The sequence below is a fragment of the Panulirus ornatus genome, chromosome 18 (genome assembly GCF_036320965.1).
Source record: "Panulirus ornatus isolate Po-2019 chromosome 18, ASM3632096v1, whole genome shotgun sequence".
Taxonomy (NCBI): Eukaryota; Metazoa; Arthropoda; class Malacostraca; order Decapoda; family Palinuridae; genus Panulirus; species Panulirus ornatus.
The window spans coordinates 58,844,221-58,866,054 of record NC_092241.1 but is presented as its reverse complement, the minus strand read 5'-3'; the positions used below and the strand labels follow the sequence as shown (position 1 = coordinate 58,866,054).

The window sequence follows — 21,834 nt, the reverse complement described above, 5'->3', positions numbered from 1 at the left end:
GAATGAGTGAGGAAAGATTGACAAAGAGGATATATGTGTCGGAGGTGGAGGGAACGAGGAGAAGTGGGAGACCAAATTGGAGGTGGAAAGATGGAGTGAACAAGATTTTGAGTGATCGGGGCCTGAACATGCAGGAGGGTGAAAGGCGTGCAAGGAATAGAGTGAATTGGAACGATGTGGTATACTGAGGTCGACGTGCTGTCAGTGGATTGAACCAGGGCATGTGAAGCGTCTGGGGTAAACCATGGAAAGTTTTGTGGGGCCTGGATGTGGAAAGGAGCTGTGGTTTCAGTGTATTATTACATGACAGCTAGAGACTGAGTGTGAACGAATGTTGTCTTTTCCTAGCGCTACCTCGCACCCATGAGGGGGGAGGGGTCTTTTATTTCATGTGTGGCGGGGTGGCACACAGTATGAATTATGTACATGTGTATATACGTATATGTCTGTGTGTGTATATATATATATATATGTATTCGTTGAGATGTATAGGTATGTATATTTGCGTTTGTGGACGTGTTTGTATATACATGTGTATGTGGGTGGGTTGGGCCATTCTTTCGTCTGTTTCCTTGCGCTACCTCGCTAACGCGGGAGATAGCGACAAAGCAAAATAAATAAATAAGATAACTACGTTTGACCAGATTGTTGTGTTTTGGGCAGCCACACGTTGTATCAGCAAAATGTGAGACTCAGACTTACTAAGCTGCCCTGTTAGAAAGCTCATCGTGCATTTCTGTTGTTTATTTCTCTAAAATTCTAAATTCTCCTATTGCTGTGCAAGTAAGCGGTTTTCAGTCCTTTGATACTAATTTTTTGGTCATTATGATATAGTATTTGATCATTATTATGCCTAGTTCAGTTAAATTTTTGTCCTCTTCGTTTATTGTTTACCCGAATATTTCTGATAAACATGAAAATGTCAGTAACGAAAACAACTCCATCTTAACGTTGTAATATAATCATGGAAATAACTAGTGATAATCGTGAAGATATCTCGCTTTGCATAAGCGATTTATAAGTAAACCGATGTTCAAGTAGAGATTAATAGCCAGTTTCATTCCAGATCTCTTTTTGTGGGAATATAAGGATAATTAAATGTAGGAAAGTTTTAGGTCAGTCAGTGTCCCTGAGGGCCTGTTATCTAGATCACTTGATCATGGTGAAGTATTTGTGGCATGTCTATTGTAATCAGTATTCTACTTGATAAATTTTCTCTTTCTTCTTGTCTTCTTTTCGGTATCAACTACGAATTTTCCAGAGCAGTTTAGAAAATGTCATAATTACTGTTATTAACTGTGGAACAAGTGGTTTGTCGCGCCTCTGGCAATCCGGATGTGGCCCCCCGAGCGTTCGTGTGGCTCAGTCGAGGATGAGATTGTGAGTGGGAAGCAGTACAGTGCCTCCGTCACCCTTCCATACTCCTAACTCCCTTCTAGTGGACCTATACTACACAAAATGCCATCCAGATCTGAAGACATTTTACAAGGATTTAAAATGTATCCTTTATGGTAGAGCAGACGGTGTTGTGTGGTAGGGATGTGATCGAACATGGGGGGGTGGGGGGTGTTTGGTTGCCAGGGGAAACGATGTAAACAATGTCAAGCAAGGCATGAATATTTCCACAATTACATCTAAATGTTTTATGAGGTAGATGATAAGCTTTAAATCATTCAGGGTCTAGGTTTGCATTCTTAATTCAGAGACTAACGTAGAGGTACCTGTGTGCAAAAGAGGGTAGCTTAGAGCAATCGAACTTTTTATTAATTGACAGTTGGTCGGCTGTAGTTGTATTGGGTGAAGCTATGTATTTCTCCCGTTTACATTCTGAAGTATATATATATATATATATATATATATATATATATATATATATATATATATATATATATATGAACAAGGATACAAGACAGACATGTTCAGTATTAGTAATGTTAAGACATTGGGACTGATCTATCGTTGGCATATGTTTTATTTGATAACCATAACTGTGACTCATGCTCAAACACTCTCTGGAGAGGCTCTGAAAATGACGTTGTTGTTATTAGAATTGTCATTACTTTTTATATATACATTTTGTTGCAGTCTAATATTCTGATGTAGAAGTAAGGTTAACATCATTTTAGCTATGCATCGGTTACTATGGATATTTTGCAGTGTTGTTCTGCATTGTGTTCACCATTGCCCAGAGAATGAGTCGCAGACCTTGATTTTGAGTATTTATTTCTCTTTAGATTTGCTAAAAGTAGTAAGGGTAATGAATATCAGGGAGTATGTGTGTTTCATTAATGTAGAATTAGGTGAAACTTTTAAAGATATCAACAGAACTTATGAACTCGATACATAAACTCTAAATGTGATTTATCCTAACTCTCGGATTATCAGGCTGGATTACTCACGCCCTTGTGGTCGTCAGTGTCAGGATCTTGTTAAGGTACTTTATGCTTCCACAAAACATATTTTTATCACATTTGATCTCAGGTCAGTATCATTATATGCCTAAGACAAGTTATCACAGACATAAACCGTTCTGTGGTTGACTACAGAATAGCTGTTGTTATCTGAGACCAAATGTGATTGACTTAAAACTAGACTCTGATTACTTGAGACCACCTTTAATTGATATCAGATCACATGTGATTGTATTAAAATGAGCTGTGATTGACCTAAGACCAGCTGTTATAAACCAAAACTATTTGTAATGAAATCCAGTGATACACAGTAAAGCCACCATTAGTATTATAAACAATATGTTAATGTGAAATGTTGATGAAAACTTTTGAAGGGTAAAATTGATTGCATACAAGTTAAGCATGAAGACCCTGAGAGAGTAAGTTTTTAAAATTCTACTTAAAATATATCAAAAACACCCATGATTGAGAAGTGTACCAATTGTCGCTAAATGTCAGTAGAGACAACAGACAGAGGTTGTTTAACCCATGGTCAAACCTTCCTGTAAACTTTGAGTTTCGAGGTGTCTGAGGATATGGGAGTTGAGGGGAGATTCGAAGGCTTTAGAAATGGCAGATGTCAAAGCAATAGGATGGTAGTTAGATGGGTCAGAATTGTTAACCTTCTTAGGGATGGGATGTATCATTGCATGCTTCCAAGGAGAAGAAAAATTTTTGGTTTTTATACAGAAACAGAACAAACAAGCAAGCACAGGTGCCATCTTCCACATTAGTAAGTTAGTGTAAGGATCAGATGAAGAAAAGCTTCATTCACTCATATCCATTCTCTAGCTATTGTGTGTAATGCACTGCAGCCATATTCCATTATCCACAACCAGGCTTCACATACCTTTCCATGGTTTTTTCCACCTGTTTTATGAGCCTTGGTTCTACCTTTTGACAGCACCCCACCCCTTGTATACTACCTTGCTCCAGTTCCTTTTTCCCATGCTCACCTTTCACCTTCTTGCATGTTCAGACCCAGAGCACCCAAAATGTTTTTTACTCCTTCCTTCCATCTTTAGTTTGATCTAACCATTCTCCTTTTCCCTTCCACTTCTGACACGTATATTCTCTTCACATGTCCGTACCATTTCATCAAACCCTCTTCCGCCATCTCATTTACACTCTAATTACCATACTTCTGTATCTTCTTATCTATATCTCAGTTGCCTGCTCCCTTCAAGAACTCCCTGAAGGGGGTTGCCATGGCAGAAGTCTCCATAACTGGTGAACTCATGTGCTGCTTTTTAGCCTTTAGTGCCTCACTCTTAACAGGCCACTGCCAGAGGGCATCTATAGCAAAGTGTTTTTAGAGGCACCCACATAATGTTCCTATTGACTTTTTCTACCTAATGTTCCGATCTGTTACTTTCACCCAATTCTCCTACTTGATATGTCTACTTAATGCTCCGGTCTAATGTTCCTATCTACTACTTTTATCTATTCCTCCTACCATTTTGCCAAAATGTAGGCCTAGCGCTTAACCCTTACAGCAGGAAAAATTTAGTTACAAAGAATGAGTTGTGTGAGTTAAGTGTTTTGTGTGACAAGGAGAGATTATATGTTTGTAAACTGAATGCCAGCAGCTCATGTGTGGGTGAGGCAGAAAGAAAGACAGCTGTCAGGGTCAGAGGAGTGCAACTTGCCATCTGCTCAAGTACTGGCTCACTCTACAGCTATCAGTAACCCTCCCAATGCCCAAGGTGATAGTACTGGTAATATACTTCCCTGGTTGGTGGCTTCCTACAAAAATATCTCTGAACAGGAAAAGAATTCTGTAAAATGAGAAATTGTCAAGTGCATCAGGGAAGGGTATGGGTTCAGGGCAAACACAGCTCTCCTTTTGTATCATGACCATCTGTGCAAATAACCAAGAAGAAAAGGAACTCTTCAAGCCCAAAATAAGCATGTTGATAAAGAAGCTAAATGTCTCAATTTAGCACCCTAAAATAGTAGTCAACAGCATTGAATTCTGGAAAAAGAGAGAGAAAGAGAAAATAACAAGGACAGACTTAGATCACATACTGAGGAAAGGTGAAAAGAGGTCTTTATTACAAACAAACAAAAATTTATTATACACAACCCAGCAAGATATCAAAACTTTTTTTCCTCTGTGACAGGCTTTTAGGGAAGAAGTCTAAGGACATGGCAAACCAAGATGGACTAGCGATCAGGGCCTGAACATACAGGAAGGTGAAAGGTGTGCAAGGAATAGAGTGAATTGGAACGATGTGGTATACCGGTGTCGACGTGCTGTCAGTGGATTGAACTAGAGCATGAAAGCATCTGGGGTAAACCATGGAAAGTCTTGTGGGGCCTGGATGTGGAAAGGGAGCTGTGGTTTTGGTGCATTACATATGACAGCTTGAGACTGAGTGTGATTGAACATGGCTTTTCTTTTATTTTTTTTTTTTTTGCGCTACCTCGCTGGAAGGGAGGGTGGATGCTGTTTCATGTGTGGTGGGGTGGCGACAGGAATGGGTGAAGGCAGCAAGTATGAATATATACATGTGTTTATATGTATATGTATTTGTATGTATACATTGAAATTTATGTATGTATATGTGTGTGTGTGGGCATTTATGTATATACATGTGTATGTGGATGGGTTGGGCCATTCCTCATCAGTTTCTTTGCGCTACCTTGCTAACATGGGAGATGGCGGTTAAGTAAGTATATTTATTTATTCATTATATGACAGCTAGAGACTGAGTGTGAACAAATTTAGCCTTTTTTATGTTTTCTTGGCACTACCTTACTGAAGCAGGGGTGGTGATGCTGTTTCCTGTGGGGATGGAGTAATGCCAGAATGGATGAAGGCAAGCAAGTATGAATATGTACATGTGTGTATGTGTATGTGTATATGAATAAATTTTTTCAGTAATTTTTGTATCGTTACTTTAAGATATATTATTGTCATGAGCTTCTCTAGAAGTCCCTCCTTCCATTTTATGAATGGTGATATGTTTTACTTAAGAGAAATGGGCATAAAGTTTAGTAGATATTGTATGAGAAAAGTCAGAGAAATGTACTATAGTGAGGGTATGGCTTTTTTTTTCTGCAGTCTTTTAGTTTTAACCAAATAATTGATAATTCAATACTGCCACTAAGATTAGATTATTCCCATCCTTGTCAGTGTTGGATGTAATATTCCCCATGTATTTTTTTGCTGTGATTACATCCTTAACATCCACAACAGCAATTGGATGAATCTTCGTGATGCTGACAGTGGCAAGGTTCTCTGGCAGGGTACCGATGATTTGTAAGTTGCTGTTTTACATATATGCATGTTTATTGTATTACTGTTGTTATGAATATATATATACAGAAAAAGCTCTATTATTCAGCATCTACCAGACTTAGGTAGTGCCAGATATGACAATATGCTGGTTACAAGAGTGTTTTGTTTTCCCTTGATATTTTATTAGCAGTTATTTTTCATATCATCAGGATGTTCAAAATCACTGTATTCATTTAGCTGTTTCTTATAGTTTTAAGCATTGGGCAAGAGGGGAAAAATAAATGATAAATCTCTTTACTTTGGATCTGAACCATTCATACAGTGGTGTCTAACTGCTCTAATTTAAGGATTTTATGGTCTTTTGCTTTGCAGCAGCTTTTTCTGACTCTTGTTTTGAAAAAGCTTTCAGTAGACATTGAGAACAGGCTGAAACATGCCAAATAAGTCTTCATGGATATAGTAGTACTGGTTACCTTGATAATGTTGGTCCTTGGAGATACTGCTTAGTTAAATGCCAAATAATGAATCTTTTACTGTACATGGTAATCAAAGATGGAGTTAGTAGTTTTAGTGTAGGAGAAAAGTTGGATGAACTTGGTTGTAATAGTAGTAAAATGCTTTGTGAAAAATTTTGTTATAGATTTGAAATGCAATGAGGAATTTTATTCGTGTACAGAAAATTTAATTTGTAAATGGTGTATATTTGAAAATTAGTGACCCAATCATTTTCATTGGAAATATTATACTGTACAGTACTTTATTTACAAAACATTGTGTTACATTATTATTCCAGTAACTCTATAAACAGACCAAAACTGTTAAAAGTTTGATTTTCGTTATTTTATTTTGATTATGCACTTTTTATATCTTTAGAATGTTATAACTGTGGGGTGTAAGTGATTTTTAAGGATATGAATTTTGAGTTGATAATGCCTTTCACCCCTTTTTTTGCCACCTATTCGGTGCAAATGGCTTGCTGGCTTGGCTTATGTCTACTAAATGACCAATCAACAACCTTCACTCTGTGATAACATCATCATCCCCTAAACAGCCAAACTCTTATTCCAGTCATAAATGCCAACCCACTTGACATATACCCTTCAGAAACCATATTCCCCAGAATAATATGATTCAGTTTATCGACCAATCTTTTGGGTTCATTATAGACCTGCATCACACTCATTGTATGAAGAAGTAAGAAGTTCATTATTTTATTTACTGTTTTTTATCAGTTTTGAAATAAACTAGATGAAATTTGCATCTGTAACGAAGAGTAAGAGTTAAAAAGTGTTGCCATAGTATGATCAGCTCCATATCTCTGACAGTACTAAACATCTCGGAAGTGGAGTTGATGATTTTGGACTGCACTGTCTTGGGAATACTGAAGCTTCATTTCTGAATACCATAATGCATGACCCTAGCAGTGACTTATGAATTAGAGGTAGGTCTTAGGAGACAAAATAACCAAAATTACAGCAGTAGTTTGAAATCAGCAAAGAACAGCAACGAAGTATGGCATACTGAAGACGAAACAACAAATGATGCCCAAAATAAGGTTTTCTCTTGTGTTTTAGTGAGACAGTTTGTAAAATGGTAATCTTTTAACAAGGGTTAGTTAAGACAAATTCAGAATAGTGATAGTTTTGTTGTCATGGATGTTACACATGTTCACTAGCTGGTGGGGTTGTAAGAGGATGTGGAAATACTGTTGGCTACAGAATGCTGTATCATAATTGGCTGGATCTCAGAAAGTGCAAATGGTGAGGTTCTATGTGATATGTGTTAAGCTGTTGAAATTATTTAATGATAGTACAATATTGCATGGAGTGATTAATCAATTCCTGTCATCAGAAGTTGATAAGAAAAATGATGAAATATGCCTATGGTAGTTTTGTGTTTTCAGTAATTGTACTTGTTTACTTCTGTTAGGTAGCAGAATACAAGGATAGAGGAACTGAATTAGAGTACACATAATGATTTTTCTTAAAAGTATACTCATTCACTGTTATGCATTGGCTTATTTTAAGTAGATCCTTGAGAGTAATTATTAGAACAACAGTTTTTCTTATGGTAATCAGTATGTAATCCTTTTTCAGTACCAATCCAGATGTAGAACATGAAGCTAGAGTTCCCAGAAAAATCCTCAAATGCCGAGCTGTTTCTCGGGAAATCTCCTTCTCTTCTGTCCATTCAATGGAAAAATTTAGGCTGGAGCAGCGAGTTTACTTTAAGGTATATGTCAGAAATGGAAAGAGAAAACACATTGTTTTGTGCCTAGTGTGTCTTAACTGCCTGTTTTTATATACTAGTAACCAGAAAACTTTTCCATTTCTACGAATATGCTACTTTAGTTCCTATGCATGTCAAATTATTTTTTGATTTGAAAAATCCCTTCCCTCAGCCACGGGCATTGCCAGATTTTTTCTTTTTTAGAGGTTATGACTGCAACACACAAAACTTGAATGGCATTTAGTAATCAGTTCAGGGTAGAGTTTACAATCCATATATATTATTTAGATTAAGTAACCAGTAAGTTTATTCAAGAGAAATTGTCCAAAGCATGGCAACATACAGCAAGGAAAAGTAGCTATGACTGGGAGTGCCTTAGCTTCCCAGACCCTCCTCTGGCTATGCCCATGCCTTCATCCATTATGTACTTTAATTTGTTTGTTTCCTGCATGCATGATTGGAATATAGAATACCCATTGACATTTCAAAGTATGTTGTGTCCACATGCACTTTATTTCATTCTTTAGGAAAAGGAAACTTAGTTCTTTGTAAGATCATTGCAAAAACTGTCTATGGATAACAACTAAAGTGGTGTTATAGGTAAACTAAGAGAACTGTGTATAATGAACTTAATGGAGTAATTTATCATAAGATGATTTGTATGGGTCTAAATAGACTTGTGTTAAACAAAAAGCAACTCTACCTAAGGAAACTGGATTTCCCTGCTCTTTGCCAGCTTGTAGAATGGGTTAGAGATCCCAGTTCTACAAAATGTGCCTCTCTGTATGCATCTGATCTACTCCATGTAAATGGACTGAAGTTAGGAGCAGGAGCAAATTAAGAGGAGAAAGGGTAGGAATTATGAAAGGAGGATCATTGACTAACAACATTAAAAGAATTTTTAGGCAAATGAGTGGTCCCTATCATCTTAGAATTTAACACAGGTTATTTTAGGATGAAAGAGATATACAAGGATTAAAAGAGATATACAAGGATTAAGAAAAAGCCAAGGGGGTGATGAACTGAGATGAACAAAATAATTGAGATTGTAGTTGTATGTTTAAAGAAATGAACATTAAGTTATCAGTGCTTTGTTGACAAAAACACTTACAGTATTTGCAGCTTACACTTTCATGTACAAAAGGAGTACTAAAGGAAAAATAGTGAAAGTATAGGTTTCGCAAAACCTTGTAAAGTGAAAGAAGAAAGTGGACTAAACTGCATTTTAGATATTTAGGGAGAAAGACTGGAAGAGCTGAGAAAATTTAAGTATTTTGGAGCTATCTTGGGTTAGTTTGGTGATGTGGAAGGAAGGATAAGGGGGAGAGCAATGCATGTTAGAGAAGTCATTCGGTACCTTAATAGAATAATGAAGGGTAGAGGTGTAAGTAGGAAAGTGAAGAATTGATTAAGGGACAGCATAGTCTCCCCAACCCTTACCTATGCAGCCAAAACATGGAGATGGAGTGAATCACAAAGGTGGAAATGAGCTATTTGAGGGGAGCATGTGGTATGATTAGATGGAATGAAGAAAGAAATGAAGAGGTGTATGAGGGATGTGGTATGGCAGAGAATGCAAAGGGAATGAATTGTGGAGTGATAGAGTGGGTGATAACATAATACTTTGAGGTGGTTTAGGCATGTGGAAAGAATGCAAGATGGAGCTTTCAAGGAGAATGTATGATAGTATACAATTAAAGTAGTTGGTGTGAGAGGAAAACTACCTGTGATGTGGGGAAATAGAGTGGAAGATAAAGAGGAAGATAAATGGTTGAAGAATGCATGGAACAGTATGCGAGGGAGGAATGTAAAGACAAGAATAAGTGGAGACCTTTTTGTCATGACCACCCCATTGATGAAAGTTCCCAGAGGAATGGACATCAGATATATAGAATGATAGACAGATGGTATTTATATTCTCTGGAAAAACTGGACTCTGGCATAATTTCAGAAAGTCTGAAACTGATTCACTGACTTGAAAGAGGAAGAAATGCAGTTCCAAATATGCCACTGGCTGGTAACACTGACATCACATCAGTATGATTTTTGGGTGTCCTTAAGTATGAGTTGACTGAGCTTAAGTGATGAGACAGTATGCATAACCTTGGGCAGCATAGTTTTAGGGTTGTGATCATGATGAAACAATTATGGTCTCAGGAGAGGAAATAAAATCCTGATATGATTTAAGCTTTATGAAATGATGATATATGTTTATGTTTAGGCAGTGATGAATCAGAATATGATGATATGATATAATACTTAAGGTTAGATAGTGATAAATCAAGATAAGAATACTGTATTATAAGATGTATGCTGAGAGATAAGTAAAGTGAATTTCTGGAAAAGTATCTGGACCAAATTTTCCCTCTCCCAAGAATTTTTTATGGATGATTTTTATTTGGGTCTTGGGCTTTCATGAAAGCTTATATTGTTTTGCAGAAAGACTTGGATGTGTACTTGTGATTGTACCAAATTGCATGCAGTCATGTTGTACAGTTCTCCTATGCCATTTCATATGCACTCTTTTATGCCCCAATCACTCTCTAAAATTACCTCAATTGCAGGGACTCTTACAAGCCATTTTACAGGTTCAGATCCATATTTCATAAGCAAATGCTGTATTGAGTTCAGTGACAATAAATGTTTCAGCATATTGCCAACCACTGTAGATTAAATTTGATTTTTATTACTTTCTCTTTGTTCCAGTACTTTTTATGCCATGTAGAACTGATTCTCTCTGTCTCAGTGGAATTCATAATTTAAGGGGGTGACTGTGTTGTTGATTGGTTGGTAAGGATATTCATTGTATGCATGGATCATGGTGAAGTGCCTGAGGATTGGTGGAATGCATGCATAGTACCATTGTACAAAGGCAAAGGGGATAAAGGTGAATGTTCAAATTACAGAGGCGTATGTTTGTTAAGAATTCCTGGGAAATTATATGGGAAGGTATTGATTGAGAGGGTAAAGGCATGTACAGAGCATCAGATTGGGGAAGAGCAGTGTGGTTTCAGAAATGGTAGAGGATGTGTGGATCAAGTGTTTGCTGTGAAGAATATTTGTGAGAAATATTTAGAAAAACTGATGAATTTGTATGTAGCATTTATGGATCTGGAGAAAGCATATGATAGGGTGGATAGAGATGCTTTGTGGAAGGTTAAGAATATATGGTGTGGGAGATAAGTTGCTTGAAGCAGTGAAAAGACATGTATACGAGTAGGATTGGTTCCCAGTGAATGTCGGTTTGTGGCAGGTGTGCGTGATGTCTCCATGGTTGTGTAATTTGTTAATGGATGGGTGGTTAGGGAGGTAAATGCAAGAGTTTTTGAGAGAGGGGGGCAAGTATGCAGTCTGTTCTGGATGAGTGGCTTAGGAAGTGAGTCAGTTGTTCGCTGATGATACAGCGCTGGTGGCTGATTGAGGTGAGAAACTGCAGAAGTTAGTGACTGAGTTTGGTAAAATTTGTGAAAGAAGAAAGCTGAGAGTGAATGTGAATAAGAGCAAGGTTATTAGGTTCAGTAGGGTTGAGGGACAAGTCAGTGGGGAGGTACATTTGAATGGAGAAAAACTTGAGGAAGTGAAGTGTTTTAGATATCTGGGAGTGGACTTAGCAGATGGAACCATGGAAACAGAAGTGAGACATGGGGTGAGGGAGGGAGCAAAGGTTCTAGGAGCATTTAAGAAAGTGTGAAAGTCAAGAACATTATCTCGAAGAGCAAAAATGGGTATGTTTGAAGGAATAGTGTTCCAACAATGTTATATGGTTGTCAGGCATTGGCTATAGATAGGGTTGTGCAGAGGAGGGTGGATGTGTTGGAAGTAAAGGGTTTGAGGACAATATGTGGTGTGAGGTCGTTTGATCGAGTAAGTAATGAAAGGGTAAGAGAGATGTGTGGTTGAGAGAGCAAAAGAGGGTGTGTGGAAATGGTTTGGTCACAAGGAGAGAATGAGTGAGGAAAGATTGACAAAGTGGATATATGTGTCAGAGGTGGAGGGAACGAGGAAAAGTGGGAGACCAAATTGGAGGTGGAAGGATGGAGTGAAAAAGATTTTGAGCAATTGGGGCCTGAACATACAGGAGGGTGAAAGGCGTGTAAGGAATAGAGCGAATTGGAACGATGTGGTATACCAGGGTCGACATGCTGTCAATGGATTGAACCAGGGCATGTGAAGTGTGTAGGGTAAACTATGGAAAGTTTTGCGGTGCCTAGATGTGGAAAGGGAGCAGTGGTTTCGGTGCATTACTGAATGTGAATGAATGTGGCCTTTGTTGTCTTTTCCTAGTGCTACCTTGTGCGCGCATGCACTGGGGTGTGTGTGTGTGTGTGTGTGTGTGTGCGCCATTTCATGCATGGCGAGGTGGTGATGGGAATGGATGAAGGCAGCAAGTATGAATATGTACATGTGTATATATGTATATGCCTGTGTATAGCTATGTGTGGGCATGTATGTATGTACATGTGTATGTAGGTGGGTTGGGCCATTCTTTCATCTGTTTCCTTGCGCTACCTCGCTAATGCGGGAGACAGCGACAAAGTATGATAAATATGAATGAAATATATCATGATTACATTTGAAAATGATTGTTCAACAGGAGATGGCAAGAGAACTAGAATGAAGAAATTTAAGAAAGGTTTGAGTAGGTGTCCGATGCTTGTAAGGAGAAGATGGCCAGAGTGGTTTGGTAGTCCATTTTGATGAGTTAAAAAGTAAAATCAGCATTATTTTAATCATCTTGCATTTTTTCCTCATGCCCAAACCACCTCAAAGTATTATTTTTCAACTACTCTGTTGCTCCATGATTCATACCCTTTGCATTCCCTGCTGTACCAAATCTCTCATACATCCCTGTCATTGTTGTTTTATGCTTCATTTATAAACTGAATCCAAGCATTTAAACTTTTGAGACTTTTTTTTCTATTTCATATACTTGCCTTTCCATTCTTATATTCATCTGTTATTCATATGTCACCTTTTTGCTGATTCTTGTGTTGGTACTTTAGTATTCTGATTTATATTTCCAAATTCTACATATTTCTGTGGTGCCAGCTTTAAACTCTTTCATTATTGAATGAGTGTCTACATTAAGTATATCATGGTGAGATTTTACTGTTGCGTTGTCATATCCCAGTTTTAATTGTATATTATTTTCTTGATTCCATGCTACTTAAGTAATGTGTTCTTAGCATGATAAAAACCTTTAAACCCCTCCAGCATGTGCTGATGTAGCTTTACTATTTCAGGATCGTATGCTTGAGGAATGGTTTTTTGAATTTGGTACAGTAATTCCCAATTCAACAAATACATGGCAGAGCTTGATTGAGGCTGCACCAGAATCTCAGATGATGCCTGCCCAAGTGTTAAGGTGTGTATTTAAGTGTCACAGGTCGGTGTTAGTTCATGCTAAGTAGACATTTGTGCATTTAAGTATTTATGATACCTTATGAATATCAATTGTTAGAGAGAGTGAGGTTATATGAATAATTATGAAGACCATGAAAAACATGGACTGCTCTAGAGAGAAATTTGATTATGGTCAGGGATATTTAGGGTGATGTTAAAGGAATGTTTGGGGATTGAATACAATGGTAGCACTACTCCTGAAGTGGGGGTATGTGATAGAGTGTAAGAAAGTAAACTCTAAATTGATATGGGTAAAACTGAAAGTGGATGGCGAGAAATGGGTGGTTGTTGGTGCCTATGCACCTGGTCATGAGAAGAAAGATCGTGAGAGGCAAGTGTTTAGGGAGCAGCTGAGTGAGTGTGTTAGCAGCTTTGATTCATGAGAACGAGTTATAGTGATGGGTGCTTTGAATGCAGAGGTGAGTGATGTGGCAGTTGAGGGTATAATTGGTGTACATGGGGTGTTCAGTGTTGTAAATGGAAATGATGAAGAGCTTGTAGATTTCTGTGCTGAAAAAGGACTGGTGATTGGGAATACCTGGTTTAAAAAGAGAGATATACATAAGTATACATATGTAAGTAGGAGAGATGGCCAGAGAGCGTTACTGGATTACGTGTTAATTGATAGGCGAACAAAAGAGAGTTTTTTGGATGTTAATGTGCTGAGAGGGGCAACTGGGGGAAATATTTGACCATTATCTTGTGGAGTTGAAGGTGAAGATATGTAGAGGTTTTTAGAAAAGAAGAGAGAATGTTGGGGTGAAGAGAGTGGTGAGAGTAAGTGAGCTTGGTAAGGAGACTTGTGTGAGGAAGTACCAGGAAAGACTGAGTGCAGAATGGAAAAAGGTGAAAGCAAAGGACATAAGAGGAGTGGGGGAGGAATGGGATGTATTTATGAAAGTAGTGATGGCTTGTGCAAGGGATGCTTGTGGCCTGAGAAGCGTGGGAGGTGGGCAGATTAGAAAGGGTAGTGAGTGGTGGGATGAAGAAGTAAGATTATTAGTAAATGAGAAGAGAGAGGCATTTGGATGATTTTTGCAGGGAAATAGTGCAAATGATTGGGAGATGTATAAAAGGTGGTCAAGAGAACGGTCAAGAGGAGAAAAAGAGGGCAAGTGAGAATTAGGGTGAGAGAGTATCATTGAATTTTAGGGAGAATAAAAAGATGTTTTGGAAGGAGGTAGATAAAGTGCGTAAAACAAGAGAACAAATGGGAACATTGGTGAAGGGGGCTTATGGGGAGGTAATAACAAGTAGCGGTGATGTGAGGAGATGGAGTGAATATTTTAGAGGTTTGTTAAATGTGTTAGATGATAGAGTGGCAGATATAGGGTGTTTTGGTCGAGGTGGTGTGCAAAGTGAGAGGGTCAGGGAGAATGATTTGGTAAACAGAGAAGAGGTAGTGAAAGCTTTGCAGAAGAAATCCGGCAAAGCGGCGGGTTTGGATGGTATTGCATTGCAATTTATTAAAAATGGGGGTAACTGTGTTGTTGACTGGTTGGTGAAGATATTCAGTGTGTATATGGATCATGGTGAAGTGCCTAAGGATTGGCGGAATGCATGCATAGTGCCATTGTACAAAGGCAAAGGGGATAAAGGTGAGTGCTCAAATAACAGAGGTATAAGTTTGTTGAGTATTCCTGGGAAATTATATGGGAGGGTATTGATTGAGAGGGTGAAGGCATGTACAGAGCATCAGATTGGGGAAGAGCAGTGTGGTTTCAGAAGTGGTAGAGGATGTGTGGATCAGGTGTTTGCTTTGATGAATGTATGTGAGAAGTACTTAGAAAAACAAATGGATTTGTATGTAGCATTTACGGGTCTAGAGAAAGCATGTGATAGAATTGATAGAGATACTCTGTGGAAGTTATTAAGAGTATATGGTGTGGGAGGCAAGTTGCTAGAAACAGTGAAAAGTTTTTTTCGAGAATGTAAGGCATGTGTATGAGTAGGAAGAGAGGAAAGTGATTGGTTCTCAGTGAATGTCGGTTTATGGTAGGGATGTGTGATGTCTTCATGGTTGTTTGATTTATTTATGGATGGGGTTGTTAGGGAGGTGAATGCAAGAGTTTTGGAGAGAGGGGCAAGTATGCAGTCTGTTGTGGATGAGAGGGCTTGGGAAGTGAGTCAGTTGTTGTTCGCTGATGATATGGCGCTGGTGGCTGATTCGGATGAGAAATTGCAAAAGCTGGTGACTGAGTTTGGTAAAGTGTGTGAAAGAAGAAAGCTGAGAGTAAATGTGAATAAGAGCAAGGTTATTAGGTACAGTAGGGTTGAGGGATGAGTCAATTAGGAGATGAGTTTGAATGGAGAAAAACTGGAGGAAGTGAAATGTTTTAGATATCTGGGAGTGGATTTGGCAGCGGATGGAACCAATGAAGCGGAAGTGATTCACAGGGTGGGGGAGGGGGCGAAAGTTCTGGGTGCGTTGAAAAATGTGTGGAAGTCAAGAACATTATCTCGGAAAGCAGAAATTGGTATGTTTAAAGGAATAGTGGTTTCAACAATGTTATATGGTTGCAAAGCATGGGCTGTAGATAGGGTTGTGTAGAGGAGGGTGGATGTGTTGGAAATGAGATATTTGAGGAAAATATGTGGTGTGAGGTGGTTTGATCAAGTAAGTAATGAAAGGGTAAGAGAGATGTGTGGTAATAAAAAGAGTGTGGTTGAGAGAGCAGGAGAGGGAGTTTTGAAATGGTTTGGTCACATGGAGAGAATGAGTGAGGAAAGATTGACAAAGAGGATATATGTGTCAGAGGTGGAGGGGACAAGGAGAAGTGGGAGGAGGTGGAAGGATGGAGTGGAAAAGATTTTGAGCGATTGGGGCCTGAACAGGAGGGTGAAAGGTGTGCAAGGAATAGAGTGAATTGGAACGATGTGGTATACCGGGGTCGATGTGCTGTCAATGGATTGAACCAGGGCATGTGAAGTGTTTGGGGTAAACCATGGAAAGTTTTGTGGGGTCTGGATGTGGAAAGGGAGCTGTGGTTTCGGTGCATTATACATGACAGCTAGAGACTGAGTGTGAACGAATGTGGCCTTTGTTGTCTTTTCCTGGCGCTACCTCGCATGCGTGAGGGGGTAGGGGGTTTTTATTTCATGTGTGGCGGGGTGGCGACAGGAATGAAAAAAGGCAGCAAGTATGAATTAAGTACATGTGTATATATATGTCTGTATGTTTATATATGTATATGTTGAAATGTATAGGTATGTACATGTGCATGTGTGGACATATATATCTCCCTCTCATCCCAAAGGCAAGCAAGTATGAATATGTACATGTGTATATATGTATATGTCTGTGTATGCACATGCTGATATGTATGTGTGCGTGTATGGGCATTTGTATATGTATATATATGTATATGAGTGGATGAGTCATTCTTTGTCTTTTTCCTGGTGCTACCTCGCTGACCCAGGAAACAGCAATTAAGTATGGTTTGATCGAGTAAGTAATGGAAGGGTAATAGAGATGTGTGGAAATAAAAAGAGCATGGTTGAGAGAGCAGAAGAGGGTGTTTTGAAATGGTTTGGGCACATGGAGAGAATGAGTGAGGAAAGATTGACCAAGAGGATATATGTGTCGGAGGTGGAGGGAATGAGGAGAAGTGGGAGACCAAATTGGAGGTGGAAAGATGGAGTGAAAAAGATTTTGTGTGATCGGGGCCTGAACATGCAGGAGGGTGAAAGGAGGGCAAGGAATAGAGTGAATTGGATCAATGTGGTATACCGGGGTTGACGTGCTGTCAGCGGATTGAATCAGGGCGTGTGAAGCATCTGGGGTAAACCATGGAAAGTTGTGTGGGGCCTGGATGTGGAAAGGGAGCTGTGGTTTCAGGCATTATTGCATGACAGCTAGAGACTGAGTGTGAACGAATGGGGCCTTTGTTGTCTTTTCCTAGTGCTACCTCGCACACATGAGGGGGAGGGGGATGGTATTCCATGTGTGGCGAGGTGGCGATGGGAATGAATAAAGGCAGACAGTGTGTATTGTGTGCATGGGTATATATGTATGTGTCTGTGTGTGTATATATATGTGTACATTGAGATGTATAGGTATGTATATTTGCGTGTGTGGATGTGTATGTATATACATTGTGTATGGGGGTGGGTTGGGCCATTTCTTTCGTCTGTTTCCTTGCGCTACCTTGCAAATGCGGGAGACAGCGACAAAGCAAAATAATAATAATAATAATAAAAAATAAAATAATGATAATGATAATAATATATATGTATATGTTTATGTTTGAAGTGGAAGGGACAAGAGAAGGGGAGACCAAATTGGAGATGGAAGGATGAAGTGAAAAAGGCTTTGAGTGATCAGGGCCTGAATATATAGAAGGGTGAAAGGTATTCACGGAGTAGAGTGAGTTGGAGCAATGTACTATACAAAGGGTGACATGTCATTGGAGTGAACCAGGGCATATGAAGCAGCTGGGTAAAACCTCGGAAAAGTTTGTTGAGCCATGTTGTGGATAGGTGGGTTTGGTTTTGTTGCTTTACAATAACAAGTAGAGAATGGATGTGAGATGGTGTAAATTGATGATACAGAATGAAAAGAATATTTTAGAGTCTGTAGCTGCTGTTAGAGTTTTAATGCATCATTAGAAAATATATGCCTAATATTTTACACTGTCATAGAATATGTTTGACACTGTTATGAATGTTGATATTTTTTCAGTGGGAATGTTGTGATAGAGACAAAGTTCTTTGATGATGATCTGTTAGTGTCCACATCAAAGGTTCGTCTCTTCTACGTTTGATGCGGCGCCAGCTTCCCTCATCAAGAGACATCGGAAGTGTCTGTAGACAGTCTTAAAGTTCAGAATCTTTCAAGGAATGATAATCGAAGCTGGCACATTTCCCTCTCTCTTTATGGCTGTCTCCACTGACATATCTTTTATTCCCAGCAGTTTTCAATGTTACTTTAAAGAAGATTTGCCTTCCCTTGTGTACAGAATGAGATAAATCTGTTTTATAGGAAACTGGGAACAAATTGTCAATCAGACTTAATGATTGTTATTATGGATTGATATATATGTATTTATTGTGGTTGTTGAAATACCTTATTCTTGTTATCATGATGTGCCACACTAATGTGTAGGGAGACACCTTTCCTTATTGGAATTATTTTGATCCCATATTATGAACCTGGTATGTTTACCTGTATTATGTAGATTGTAGCAACAGAAATTATCACCACCTAACTTGTACACACATATAAGGATACCATACTAGCCCCTTAGTACTATCATTACAGAAGAAATCTTCCTAAGTTTACTTACTATACTTTGTCTGTTCACCTTAAACCACTCAGAATGCTTGTTTAAGGGAAGACAAATTATTGGGTATAGTTGAATTACTTGTGATGACAGAATTATTTTTCATTCTGGCTTCCATTTTTGTCTTTAATGTATTCACAGTTGTCCATGCGACACTTAGCCAGAAAAAGCTTGTAACTAGCCACAGCCACGCGCATTTTACTGAGTGGCTGCTGGGCGTACAGCACTGGCACACATATATCATTTCACCAAATGAGATTTGCACATCACGGCAGTGGCTAGTCGTATGGCACTGAGTGATTGCCGAAAGTGTACTAAGTGTGTATGTACCTGCCTCCTTTATATAGTGTGGATACCAATGTTTGTTATAGATTATTGGTTTAATCATAAAAGATTTAGACATGATTAATAAGTAGTAAGGAATACATCAACTGACAGACATAAGTGTGATTGATGGAAACTTCATCTGCTGTATTTTGGATAAATGATTTGGAGACTGAATGGAATACCTGGTTGAAGGCATAGGAAGATGTGAATGATGATATGAAAATTGATAAAGTGGTACAGGTAGTACTAATGTGCAGCAATTAGTTGTGTTACAGGAGAGGCTTGTTTGGGGTTGGAAGCAAAGGTTTTTCAGTCTTAAGTTCTAACAGAGAATAAAAATAGAAATTCAAAATAGCCTGAGTATGTACTGAATGTGAATTTTGTTCACGGGTCCAAATGTATTCTGTAAAAAAATGTATATGTACATAAAAAGAGTTTGAACAAGCCAAGAAAAAGATAAATGTTTTTAATTTATCTGAAAGCCAGTTCTCAAGGTATACCCTGAATGGTTTGTAAAACTAATTCTTTTCACAGAAGACATGGGGAGTTGAAGCTTGAGAATACTGTAGGAGACTGATATAACACAATTACTTTGTATAAAACTGTTTTCTTATTTTATTTGCTAATTGGTAATTGAAGATTGATTTAGCAATGAAAGACACTGCAGGGTATCAAGTCCACCGTGGGGGATGAGGCATCCTTGCCTTTTGCCAGCCTAATAAAGGGTTGGGGCTGGGGACCTCACTTTTGCTAAATCATAAAGATGTATGTAGCTTTGGGCAGAATGGCTGTCTTTATTTGTCTCAGCTCGTGTCAGTGGGAATGAGTGTAAGGTACAGTAATAGAAAAATAATGTTATGTATAGTTAGTTTCTTTTTTAATGTGATGTAAATGTTTGATGAATGAAAGATATTATTTACATGTCTATATGTATGGGTATTAATTGTAAACAGTAAATGCTGATTTGTACATTATACAATACAGCAAGAGGGTGGCTGTGTACAAGTGAGGCTGTTGTTCATTTGTTTTTGATGTTATTACACTAAAGAGGGAGAAGCAGTTAGGTATAAAAAGCATAAAGTCCATCTATTTCTTGAACTCCACCTACGCTTACATAGGATAGACCAAGCACATGAAAGAAATGCAACTTTTGTAGAAATTACTTTACAGACCCGAAATCTCTCTAACCCTATATTCTGGCAAGTGGATAAGGATACCTAATACCCCAGTTAAGAATTGCTACTATATCACCCTTGATGTGAATATATTAGTGATGATAGGAACTAACATTACAGTACTACAAGTTTGAAAAAGTAAAGGAAGTATAGAAAATGTTGTCATATAGACTTGAATGTTAAGTTTCTTTTGACCAATTTTTTCTTCTATCATTTATACCATTTTTTTTTATTTTACTTTTGTTAATTGGCAGAAGAACATTGTGATGATATAGTTTAAAACAGAAACAAATAGCAACTGCAAAACTGCTGCTGAGGATACAGAAATCTTACCAACACAGTATATTCTAGTCAAGTGCATTTAAGAATTCATTGACAGTTTCTGTGTAGGTTTACACCATAAGATATCAATGAGTATGATGTAGTAAGTATTTAAGTATGCAGAGATATTCATGATGAAAGTAATGAAAGGCAAGACTGATAAAGGTGAGCCCCACACACACAGTTGTAGTGTATAATGCTGCATCTCTAAACTTTTAGCTGGCCACACTAAACAAATCCGTATGCCCTAGAGATGTGGACATAGTGCCAATGAGGGCATGTATTTATCATTCTAGGCAAGCTTATGTTTATTCTGAATATGGTTGAATTGGTCATGAGGAACAGGTCCATTGCCAGTAGTCATTATTATTGCAAGGACTTCATTTTAAGGCTGTAAAACCAAAGGACATTTTTGGAATGATGTGATTGGTGTGTACTATTGAAGCCTCATCTTTTCTCTAATGATAACCTTTTTCACATTTATAACTCTAGTCTCTATAAATGTATGTGTGATCTAAAATTATGAAAAACTACTTTGCATTATTGATATGAAACTGTTATGTGGTAGGTAAATTTTTGCTGTATTCCCAGAATATAAGTATATAGTTAACCATATGGATTAGCATTTTGATTGCAAAATCTATCACAAGATATTGAAAAGATTAAGTTTGGCTATTGATGTTGTAATCACATGTCTACAAGTGGAATGCCCTTCTTGTTTTGTATATCTATGCCAGCTACAGATGATTCATTCATTTCTTTGATATGACTGATATATGTGCAGGGTTTCATCGTTGTTCTTGAAATCTTTATGCTTTCTTCTGAAGTTCTAGTGCATTTACTCATATCATAGTTATCCAGTTATGTGTTGGAGGAAATGGAAATATAAACTATGTATCTTTCATTAGAAGATTACCTGTTCCCCATTAGGGTGGGATGGCCAGTACAATGAATGAGAAATATGGCTCGGATAATAGACTGTATTAATTTGTGTAAATCTTGGTACTCTCCAGTTCATAGTCATGTATATTACAATATTTTGATAATTTTCTCATTGGAATCATTTGTTATAACAAGGGAGAAGTATATCTTTGACATGGATAATGGATGTTATATTACTTTCTTTACACATGCCATAGCATTTGTATCATGTCATGTGATTGAAACATGAATTTTGAGATGAATTGGGATAGTGATAACTGTCAGGCTGACATAATAATGAAACATAGAGATATGTCTTCATAGGGAAGATACTAAACTTATTTATCTATTAAGAACTGATTTTCTGAAAGAAGGACAAGTTACACTGTGATCTAATTAATTGTAGAATTATGCTTAGTTTGAGATGTCCTAATAATTGCGTAAATTATTAAAAGAAATAGTTGTATCAGTATATTAGAGTA

At 37.9% G+C, this 21,834-nt stretch overlaps 1 protein-coding gene across 2 annotated transcripts; it reads left to right on the top strand.

The window, feature by feature from the left end:
- Positions 1-1,351: 1,351 nt before the first annotated feature.
- Positions 1,352-20,951, top strand: PrBP (Prenyl-binding protein). Of its 2 annotated transcripts, XM_071673324.1 has the most exons (5): positions 1,352-1,499; positions 5,653-5,715; positions 7,791-7,926; positions 13,167-13,288; positions 18,008-20,951. In XM_071673324.1, exons 1-5 carry the CDS (start codon positions 1,459-1,461, stop codon positions 18,087-18,089), a joined length of 444 nt encoding a protein of 147 aa, XP_071529425.1. In that variant the 5' UTR covers positions 1,352-1,458; the 3' UTR covers positions 18,090-20,951. The 2 variants fall into 2 exon arrangements, with proteins under 2 accessions (XP_071529425.1, XP_071529426.1); XM_071673325.1 differs by lacking the exons at positions 1,352-1,499; positions 5,653-5,715 and adding an exon at positions 1,589-1,650 and having other exon boundaries at positions 18,008-18,224.
- Positions 20,952-21,834: the final 883 nt, after the last annotated feature.